This window comes from Mytilus trossulus, chromosome 14 (assembly GCF_036588685.1).
Source record: "Mytilus trossulus isolate FHL-02 chromosome 14, PNRI_Mtr1.1.1.hap1, whole genome shotgun sequence".
In the NCBI taxonomy this organism is placed as follows: domain Eukaryota; kingdom Metazoa; phylum Mollusca; class Bivalvia; order Mytilida; family Mytilidae; genus Mytilus; species Mytilus trossulus.
This window is the reverse complement of record NC_086386.1, coordinates 15,417,276-15,429,203: the sequence shown is the minus strand read 5'-3', so window position 1 is coordinate 15,429,203 and position 11,928 is coordinate 15,417,276. Positions and strand designations below refer to the sequence as shown.

Below are 11,928 nucleotides of genomic sequence, written 5' to 3'. Positions count from 1 at the left end.
GACAATGATAATAGTTATCAAAGATACCAGGCTTATAATTTAATACGCCAGACGCGCATTTCGTCTACATAAGACTCATCAGTCAAGCTCAGATCAAAATAGTAAGAAAGCCAAACAAGTATAAAGTTAAAGAGCATTGTGGACCCAAAATTTCAAAACATTGTGCCAAATACGGCTTAGGTAATCTATGCCTGAGATAAGAAAATCCTAAGTAATTTGAATAATTCATACTTTAGCAAACAGCAATTTATAAAAATTACCATGTAATTGATCTTCATGTAAACACCGACAACTGGACTGGTGATACCTTTGGGGACAAAACGTCCACCAGCAGTGGGTTGATTTGCTGTTTTGTCGTCAACTGTAGACACATCAAAGAATTATATGAACAGAAGAAAAGAAAAAAAAGACATTTGGAATATTAATGGAAATTAAATGTCTCAAGTTAAATAAGGTTCTTATATTGGGAAAATAAAATATGTTCTTCACCTAGATTATATTCAAATAACATTCACTACAAATTCATATAATTATGAAATTACCAAAAAGGCTAAAGCACCAGTCCCACTAGAGTTTACTCTGTATAAAAATATCCGGAAATGAATATTCTAAACGTTTTACATTTTGTTGGGAATCGATTAAGTATTTTCTTTGCCTTTGACTTTCAAGATTCATTTTAGCATTTGCCACAAATTAGGAAAAATAAATAAGTACATGTACATGTATGGTCTCTATCAATTCTTCTTAAAACTATTGTTTTTATTTCAATTCAAGAATTCAACAAAAGAATTTATTTTGTTTTAATGTTTTTTTTAATTATTTGACAATACATATATTATGTATATTATAAAAACAATAACTTTAAAAAAAATTATAAATTTGCTGCTGTTAATAAACTCCGACAACAAATCAGAACGAGGAAAACATAATAAGTGTCATATTGTCCCCTGACTGTTTTTGTTTTGTCAACATATTCAATCGCTAAAATAATATTTTTATAATGGAACACCTTTTTCTCTATTTTGTGAAAAAGTCATTTACCACGGAGTCATAGTACTTAAAATTTGAGGACACAAACTAAAAGGAAATTAAAAGTTTAACAATCTTTACAAGTTCACCACATTTCAAATTGACAAACAGGGTTAACTTTCAATAAAAATAGTTTCGCATTAAGCAAATTACAGTATGTAGATACCTACTTTGAAGGATCTATACAATACTTATATATATATATCTAAAGATGAATTTCAAATATTTTCAATGACTTTAATTTTAAACAATATTTTTTAAACTTTATTCTTTTCTTTTTCTATTACATTTCATCATACAAAACAATGCTTCAGACTTCAGGTAAATGTTGGGTTTTTTCTATAGCAGAGTGACACATATGAAAAACTTAAACAGGTTAACATGGTAATTTTGTCTGAAAATCAAATGATCAACCCCTTAAAAGTCTACAAAAAGGACCTTTAATAAAAAAAACCTTCTTGATCTTGCTTTGGCTTGCATCAATTTAGATTGAAAAATAACCTGTCTCTTTTAAATATTTTCTTTGAATAACAGCAGTTCAAGTGTAATGTGAAAAATATATAAATAGAGTTAAGTCCTTCTTTGTCATATTAAATTTGGTTTACAAAGAGGATTTCGTGCTAGATAAAATCCATTTTTTCAAAATCCTTGAGCATGTATCTTTCATTGATGTCTTCATATACGTTTTCACTTTTCCTTACAAAGGCCTTTTGTTTCAATTCCTCATCAGCATTAGACTTTCCTTGTAACCTTGGAAACCTCAGATTCCGACTGTTTAGTCTTTTCTTTATCCAATCCTTCTGTCTCCACAGTGCTAATGCAATGATAACAGTTGCACCAACCGTGGCAATAGAGGACATGTATATCACTACGTAATTACTTTGCGGCGTACCTTTAGGAGAAAGTATAAAGAATTGTGTTAGTATAATACCATTAAACTATGTCCAGTCAGACTACAAAAAATTTGCTTGCATTTAGTGTATATATTGCACTTATATTTTGCTTTATGGTATACGTTGTGTACAATTATACCTTGCAAGTAACAACATAATTAGTATCTTGAACTTATTTTTTTTTATCAAATTCAAATTAAAAAATAGTTGACCTTTTCATGAAATGTGTAATTCGAATGACAAATATCGAACTTACTGTTTGAGGGATCTCTCTCTTTCATTGGTGTAATGGTTAACTGTGCTGTAAAACATGAACTTATAAAAGTAAGCATATCTTCCAATATATACGTGCTTTTGGCGTACTAAATTATAATCCTGGTACTTTTGATAACTATTTACACTACTGGGTCGATGGCACTGCTGGTGGACGTTTCGTCCATGAGGGTATCACCTGCCCAGTAGTAAGCACTTCGGTGTAGACATGTATATCAATTATGTGGTTATTTTTATAAATTTCTTATTTACAAAACTTTGAATTTTTCGAAAAAAACTAAGGATTTTCTTGTCCCAGGAATAAATTACTTTAGCCGTATTTGGCAAAACGTTTTGGAATTTTGGATCCTCAATGCTCTTCAACTTTGTACTTGTTTGGCTTTATAACAATTTTGATATGAGCATCACTGGTGAGTTGTATGTAGACGAAACGCGCGTCTTGTGTACTAAATTAAAATCCTAGTACTTTTGGCATGTCTGTTTAAACCATACAAATTAATGCAAGTTCAATGATTTTTAAGAAAAGAAAAAAGTAAACAAACAAGCTATTTAAACGATTGATTTTTTTATAATATATATTCTAGAATCATATTGATTTTCCCGATATATTTAGAGAAATTGTGCTCCAACCATCAGCTATAGCTTCTCAAATTTTTTGTAAGAAATGCAGAAGAATTAAAAAAAATGTAAGAAAAACAACAAACAAAACACACGAAGTTAATAAAAAAACAACATAGAAAATAACAAAAACGGAAACGATAATAACACTATCATGTAACATTCAACCCCTACCAAGTAGAGAACAAGGTAACGAACTTTTCATCCCCTCCAAGTCCTCGACAGACACTTGTTTACAAAGTACTTTGAAGAGGATATTGCGGAAGTATATGTTTATATTTGTCTCGTTATTATGATATACCGGAACCAACACTAGAGTTTTTAGACATTTAGTACAATTTAAATATAGATCATATCTGTCTCAATGTGTCAGTGGACTGAACGAATATTCGTATGTGTAGAATAAGACAAGTGCACTAACGGAATAGGGACTACATAGCATTACAGATTAATGAATCGGTTTAACAAATATTTTGAAACGGGAACGACAGTTTTCTGTGTGTGCTTTTGTTTACCTAATGGACGTTTTTGTCGATTCGGTCTGTCTTTGGTCTTAAATTGTTTTTTGTTTTTTTTTGTTGTTGTTTTTTTTTTGGGGGGGGTGTCTCTTCAGTTGGTGAAAATTAGAAGCTATGATGATATATAGGTTCAAACTCGATTTTACGTATACAATCGACATATGACCGCATGCATGTGCTATATTTCCATGACAGCATTAAAGCGATATAGCTGGCTATGCAATATGGGCTTTGCTCATTGTTGAAGGCCGTACGGTGACCTGTAGTTGTTAATTTCTGTGTCATTTTGGTCTTTTGTGGATAGTTGTCTCATTGGCAATCATACCATATCTTCTTTTTTATATAGAAGAAGAAAAATCAGCAGAAAGGCATGATTTCATTTGTGATTGTATGGTTGTAGCATAAAAATGTAATTTTACGCATTGTGTGTTTGCCTGTACCCAGTCAGGAATATGACAGTCGTTTCTATTCGTTTGAATTTTTGATTTTGCCATTTGATTAGGGACTTTCCATTTTGTATTTTCCTCGGAGGTCTGTATTTTTGTGATTTAACTTTTCACTTTGTTAATGAATGAGTCTTTAAACGTTTAACGTGCACACATTTTTAAAGTGAAGCGCAGAAATGCAATTCTTAAAAATCACCAGGGATCAGGTTTATTTCATATCTTTGTCAAAATATTTTGTTTGTTTATCTTAAGTAGTTCTTTTTATTTTTGTTAAATACGCTGTCTAACAAGAAGTACTTACAAGACAGTTCAGTACTTGTGGTGGAATTAATACAGCCAAGTACATGGTCACAGCTATACAAGAAAAGATGTAAAATTAAAACTTTTGTAATGTTGCAAGCTAAGCGTAGGCCATACAAATCATTCAAAATTGTACAAGTCAAAAATCATTAATAATAAACAGCTCATGAGCTAATCAAATGTTCTGGAGTCATTCGCATACGAACATAATACATCTTCAATCAAATCTAAATATTTCAATCATGTTCAAAGCATTGTTCCTGCCTATTAGTCGTGCTCTTAACAATGTCATAAAGAGAACGGCAAGATAAAAAAGCACGGCTTTTGCTATGCTTAAAACAAATTATGCAACAACAAATAATAACCAAAAGAAACATTGAAGTATTCCCCAGCTACAAATTAGCTAATCTAATCAAAATTGTGATAACGTTATTAAACAACAATACGAGCCAAAAAGATAAACAGATATGAAAATCAACGTTTAAAGCTTGATGAAAAAAAAACCATTTGTTATTACATTTTGAAATATGAATCATACTTTCTTAATAAAACGTTATAGTTGTGATAACTTTTAAACAAAAATTAATCAAATTATGATATTTATATTTCTACTGCCATTGTTGTTTGGTAATTAAGACACAAGCAAATGAAAAAACTTAATAGTTGTGATAACTTTAATTTTGAACAAAAATTAATCAAATTATGATATTTATATTTCTACTGGCATTGTTGTTTAGTAATTAAGACACAACCAAATGAAAAAAAACCAATCCCATATGAAGAAGCCAACATAATTTTATCATCAAAGCAAAGGCAAGGAGACATAACAATCGGAAAGGAAAAATCGTCAGGTTATTATAAAAGTGGTATATCCATATGTAATTATAAAACCAAGATTAAGGTTTAACAAAACCCATTTACATTCATCTGATATATGCCAGTTCACGTTAGTATGTGAAATTGTGCAAAGAAGGAAGTATTCTGTGTTTCCATTTCTGGTAGTTTACCGGACAGTAACTATAAATTTTCGGCACGCCTTTTTTCTCTAACATGTTTAGAAAACCGATAATTTGCAGACAACAGCAATTTGATTGATTGATTGCTCATTGATTGATGGACGGATGGATGAATGGATGTTTAACGTCTTGTGGTTAATCAAACATATGTTCAGGACAAGTAGATGATAATGTGATATGAGCTAAAACTCTGTTCTGTACTTGACCTATACGTTGAGTCGGATTTTTAATTCGCTAGTTCATAAAATAACAGTAATGGCGAAGACATGTACAATGTATCACTACCTCGACACACTATTCATGCCAACAAGTTTTTTCTATCTTACTCCATAAAGGAAATCAATTGTATATATTCTTCCATTGGCGGCAATTCTGACATTTCGTTTTTAATGTATCTCTTTTGGTTGTTTTTAAATCTGTACAAAACAGTTATGTGTGATCTAAGTACTTTATTATTCCGTTTTAGAAAATGAAGTCAAATGGTATCATGACAATCTTCGAAAGGAACTTGTTTATGGTATCGATGCCACATGTCATTTTAAATCAAATTAATGAAAATGTCGAAGTCTTTTCAAACATTTAGGAAAATATTTCAATGTTTTGTCAAACAAAATTAATATTGAAAATATATGCAAACTGCAGGTTTTTTTTCATTTTTTAATGAAAAATATACTGTACCCTTACATCCAACCCCAGCGTCCCTATATATAGGTTGCCTTCCTCACCTGCCTCCCTTGTGCATGGACAATGTAAGAGGGCCTTTCTCCTTAATGCCGCATACTTATTGGAAAAGGAGCAAATGAAAAATGCTTATGTCTTAATTTCATCAAGTGAGTATAATTAAAGAAAAGGGAGGATAAGGTATATGCATCCATGGCACAATGCCGAAATGTGACCAGCAACAAACACATAAAGCAAAAAAACAGTGCGTTCATCATGTGTTCATCTCATAGTCATGAAAATCATACAGAAACCATACAATGGTTATTTTTTTTATAGGTACATAAATTGTAGATAAGCAAAATTTACTCATAAGACATATTAAACCTACCTTTCGTTTGTCTCACACAAACACTTAAATGCACATCTTTCTCCAAAAATACCCTCTGCACACTGACGGCAATGGTTGTTCTTATTACTGAAACCCTTTGGACATGCTATAATCAAGAACATACAAGTTAATCTATCAGTTTACATTTTGGTACATGTATTGGGATTGAACCGTAGAGCTTTTTTCGTGTCGTTGAAAAACGGAAACAACTTACAAATGTATGTTTTAATTAATTATTTGGTGCAGAGGCTTGATTGTTTTTGTGTACATTGACGGACATTGTAATCATAAGAGTGAATATCTTTTTTTATCCTTAGCTTAATTGTGACATTTCAAAAGAATCATAAAAAAAAGTTCTCGACAAATGACTGAATAGACACAATACGATATTATATAAATAGTTTACGGCACCATTCGGGGGAAAAAATAGTATATAACATAAAGAATTTTGCGTTTCATTGCTGACGACTAGTTATTTTTATTTAGATTATTTCTAGTTTAGTCCATGATAAATTACAAATTTTGAAAAAGAAAAAAAACCTTGTTCACATTAATTTTCAAAAGAGGAATAGTAACAAAAAACGCATACTGATGATTTACGTGAGGCCAGCACAATAACGATATTACAGCAGATTTTACTTATCACGAACACCACCATCACCACAACAACCATCACCGATTACATTACCTATAATATGTTGATAAATAACGAAAACAAAAACAAAATATACAAGAAAAATAACAAATTTAAAACACTAATCTCTAAAGAGATTAAATGGATTCCCAAGTCCCTCCTTGATTGACCCTACTAGCGTAGGCTGGAGTGCAATATGGGGTGTTCGTCATAGACGTATTGTATACCCAGTCAATCTTTGCGCAAATATTTTTTTATGTAAATTCTTAACAAATTGCAGAAATATTTTGCGAATATTTTGTTACAAGTGGGATGCTTTGTAGTCCTATATCGTACACCGGTATGATCTCGAAGAAATAGTTGTTATTTCTGTTTCCGATATTCAATTATTTGCTTTTTATTTGATGTTTTTACTTCAATATGCTAACAGCGTAGTCCAATGTATTGTTATATGATACATACTTTCACATCTTCCATTCTTTTCAATGGCATTAGTGCAGCAATAGTATTTTATAGAATAAGTTGTTGTTTCTCCATACACAAATCTGCAAGTATTGAAAATACATTAAAAGATGACGGGTTTATTAAGGTTTTCTAAGGAGTTGGCTCTGTGCAACTTGGCCTCTTAAACATTCATCTGACGTTGTAACATTTCAGCAAAAAAAGCTACCAGCATAATATGAATATTATGTTTAAATCACATTACCCTATTAGTAAGTTTTATAAATATTCGTACCTTAATGAATCAAATACATGTATAGGTCACTTTCTCATTACTGAAATAATAAAACTCCTACCGATATCTTTATCAAGTTACATATTGGTTTTTGAAGGCCAGTATCTCACTTCTTAAAATCAACTGTATAATGTTGCTTTTGTATGAGGAGTTAATGAGATAAAAACACACTAAACAAAAATACATTTTCTTAGTATGTAAAACTCTGTGAACTAGGGCATTTCTTGGAAAATAGGAAATCTGCTAAATTTTTCGAGTTATCTGCCCTTGTCTTTCTTCAATTTTTGTTTATGGCAGATATGGCTATGAAGAGGACCTTATATTATATTTTATATGTGATGCCTCTTTTGTTGATAATATCTTCATTACTATTATATTTATACTGTCTCAAAATGTTCTATTTTATTTTCTAAATTAGTGTATTTTCTATTGGTTTTCATCTGAAAATCTATACAATCTAAGGTGGCGCCCCCTACCGCAATTATATACAAACAGACTAAAAGTTTATATTTATTTACAATATATAAGATTAGGTTAACTTATAAACAAGATTTCAGAAAGGTTGGCAAATATGTTGCTTCCGAACTTTTTAGCAGGGTTTTATCATGGACAGGCTCAAGACGCTGTGTTCTTTACATGTGATTATGTCAGAGTCAACTAACTGCACTTAATCAACACTGAAATAACACGGTGGAAAGAATTGCAGCTACATGTTTAACAAATGTACCGATATAAGGTAAAAAAAAAAAAAAAAAAACTTAAATTGAATTAAAAAGGCTAAAAAATTATCTGAAAAATGATTTGAAGGACGACCAATCAAACCACTGAGCGGTCACAAATATGTGTGCACACATTCTTTAGATTCTTTACTTTTTATTAAAACCAAATGGTACAAAGAAAGATATTTTTACATATAATAACATACATAATTTGCGCATGACAAGTTTGCACAGAAATAGCAATAAGAATGAGAGATTGGTGATCAACCTGGAGAACAAACTTCTATATTGATAATTCTGATAAATACACAATTTTTTCAATACACAAATATTTTTTGAAATAAATAAAGTGCCGAATTTCAAATCATTTACTCGGCTTACATAGTAAGATTTAAGATAAGCTCTTTTAATTTCTGTTAGAGCTGTACAGTTGAAAACCCTCGCCTATCTCTTGAGAGTTACAAAGTAAATAGTACCTTTCCTGTCTAATAATTCTACACCATCTACCGGTTTCTATAGGTAACCGATGATTTCCAGTTCTAAACTATATAACGTTATTTTATCTATGTATGGTAATAAATCTAAATATTCTTCAAATTCAAAGTTTTTCTTTAAACAGTTTGTAACATAATGCTTTTAGAGAATTTTCCATTTCTGATTTCTAAGTCTGCCGAAATTGGTAAAAAAATCTTTGTTTAATGCTCAAATATAACCATTTTGGATTAAAACTATAGATACTCTGATTAAACCAAATATTTAAAAATCCATATGTATTCAAGATATTTGTTATACCTACATTGAGTATATGAATATATATATATATATGAAACGGATTTTTAATAAATAAGCATATTAATCACCTGCGGAGAAAGTATATATTCATCTCGCAGAACGTCTCCTGCTTTTACGAGTACCATTATATAAAATGACTTCACGAACAACTGGTTTTGTTAAATAATTGCCATTACACAATTTTCTCGTGGTACTCTCTCGTAATATAGAATAAGACAATTACTATCTTTAGTGTCGATAATTTTTTTTTTCGAATGTATTTGTTTCTGGAATGAACGCACGAAGAAATTCCAGAATTTTTTTGTTGCATATTGGAATGATCATAGTTTTAATTTTGCCCTTATTCAATATGTAAATATCTTTTTAACAAATCAAATGAAGTTTGAAAAAATTTGAAGACATACCTTTCTCGTTTGCTGCAAGTCTGTGAATGAATGCTATTGATGAGCATAAATTGCAATGCGACAAACAAAAACCGATGCGAAGCCATTGTACCTAAACCAATAAGGAAATATTTACAGACATGACGTATATTTATTGAAAACGTTTATCCAGGAAGTCATATTTATAAATACCAAGGCTGCTAATATATAGTAATTATATATTATTTATCCATGTTGATATTTTCATTGTCCATGTTATGTTAAAAATAGAAGGTCAAATATTATCTAAATTCCTGAGTGATTTTGTCCGAATATAAATCTTAAGGTCGCATAAGTTCTCCTGTTGATAGATGATTTTCTGAAATGATTGATATGTTTCATAAAACTAACTGCACATGTGTATTGAATGAATTCTAAAAAAAACCAAAATGATGGAACGAAAGGGGCATTGTTTTGTTTAGACAAAATTAAAAGTATTTTTTTTACATTTTAAATCTATTCCGTTTTTAATTATCTAAATGATTTTTTTTATATTAAACTCATAACCATTTTTCCCAATAAAACTGACTTTAAATGAAGTTTAAATAAACAGCATTAAATTCATTCTTTTCATGATTTTACGGTGTATATATTTTAAACCTTGTTCAATATACAATGTAAGGAAGTGTCTTTACATACTAGCAATTAGGCGAGTGACTTATTTCAAAAAGACGCTTAGTTAACGACTTTAATGCACCCAACTACCACACGGCTGTATTATATATCATTCGAAAGCTGATAATCTGTACTTTCTGTTTTGCCCGGTCGTAAAAAAATCGTACGGTGCATTTTCTGTTAATTCAAAGTCAAAGGTCAAGAAAAAAAATGCCAATTAAATAAAACGGTATTTTCTTATTCTTGTACCCTAAAATTTTTCAAAAGATCATATGAACTTTATGGAACATGATACATTATTTCCAAATCCAACAAAAAATAAGAAATTTGATGCGCAAAATTTCCCGAAAATTGATTTTTATCACAAATCCCTAAAAAAAAAATTTTTTTTCAAAAAGTAAAATATAGCTTGGGGAATCGATATTTGTATGCTAAAAAATAGACAAATGTATATATTTTAGGTCAAGGAATATTTGTTTTGTAATTTTAAGATGTTATTATTTATTTTTGTTCATAGAACAGCCTTCTATTGAAGTGTTTGCAGTTGCCCAAAAACCTACCATCTTCAAATAGCGATCATTTTGTTAATTTATGTTAAAATAGCACATCGTTAATTGAGAATATCAGGGAGGAGAATGAGATTTCATAATAAAAGAAGGGATATTTAAAGTTAGAACTTAATATATGCGAGGTAATTGAGGTTAAACTGTCTTTTACTGAGTCAAACTTTTTTACTTTTTGTAATGATTATGTTTAAATGCAAACATGACTTTGCTACTAAATCGTAGGCAACATTGAAATAAGTAACCTTGGTTAGAAACACTTGGTTGTCTAGAGCGTGATGTAAACGAACTAAATAAAATGCGGCTGTTTCTTATTTAGTTTAAAATCGTGTTATATTAAATAATATTAACTGTGTTTAGAAGTTTATTCGCTTTAATTATTTGAATAAAAGATGCTTTGAGAAATTTCTACATAAGCTTTTAAAATACATATTAAGCATGTCATTGTGGATGTAAAACACTATAAGCAGTGTATAACAACATAATGACAAAGTTAAATACCCTTCTTTCCCTTATAAGATCATTCGCTGTTTAAGGAGTGATAGTTTTCATGGTATGCTGTGTTTTGTGGACTGTTGTTCGTCTCGTGGACTTTAACTTTATTTTGTTCATGGTTTTAATTAACTTTATTTGATTCTAATCATGGTTTTAGATGTTGATTGCCCCTTTGGTATATTTTTTACTTAATAGACATTAAGTTGCAGTAATGAAAATCGGCCAAAAATCACCTCAAAGTAAACTGAAGAAGATAAACGCAATAAGACAAATATCCGCGAAAATACTAAATAACTTAATTTGCTCACGGTGATATATATATATAGACCAAATCGTTATCATGATACATTTAGCTACACTGATCTATCATTTCAAAACCTTTTACTACTTGAATAAGGACGAAATATACTCAAGGGTTTAAACTTATAATTAAAAACGAACTGACAAAGCCGGGCAACAAACGAACAAGACAAGCAACAGTATACAAAACACAAGATATAAAGCTACAGATTGAGTAACACAATCTACCCAAAAAATTTTGAGTGAACTCAGGGCTCCCAAAGGGTAGGCAGATTATGTTCCACATGTGACAACCGTCTTAGTTTAAACATATTTATTTATAGTGGATTGGGAAACAAGTTTTGCAACTTAAATTAATCTCTTTCCATTTTGCGTGAGCAAGTGCTACCTTGTAGCGGCATTAGTCTGCTCTTTTTCGAAATCTACAAACGTGTGTTTAACGTGCAAGAGATATGGCTCTCTCTTTACACGGGTCAGCCATTTATCGTCCCCTTCCGATGGACTTTCA

At 30.5% G+C, this 11,928-nt stretch overlaps 1 protein-coding gene across 1 annotated transcript; it reads right to left on the bottom strand.

Moving 5' to 3' along the window:
• Positions 1-886: 886 nt before the first annotated feature.
• On the bottom strand, positions 887-9,531 carry LOC134696487 (uncharacterized). Its single transcript, XM_063558321.1, has 6 exons — positions 9,430-9,531; positions 7,241-7,323; positions 6,145-6,250; positions 4,079-4,131; positions 2,179-2,223; positions 887-1,921 (listed from the first exon to the last, which is right to left on the bottom strand). The coding sequence occupies exons 1-6, from the start codon at positions 9,513-9,515 to the stop codon at positions 1,650-1,652; spliced, it is 645 nt and encodes a 214-aa protein (XP_063414391.1). The 5' UTR covers positions 9,516-9,531; the 3' UTR covers positions 887-1,649.
• Positions 9,532-11,928: the final 2,397 nt, after the last annotated feature.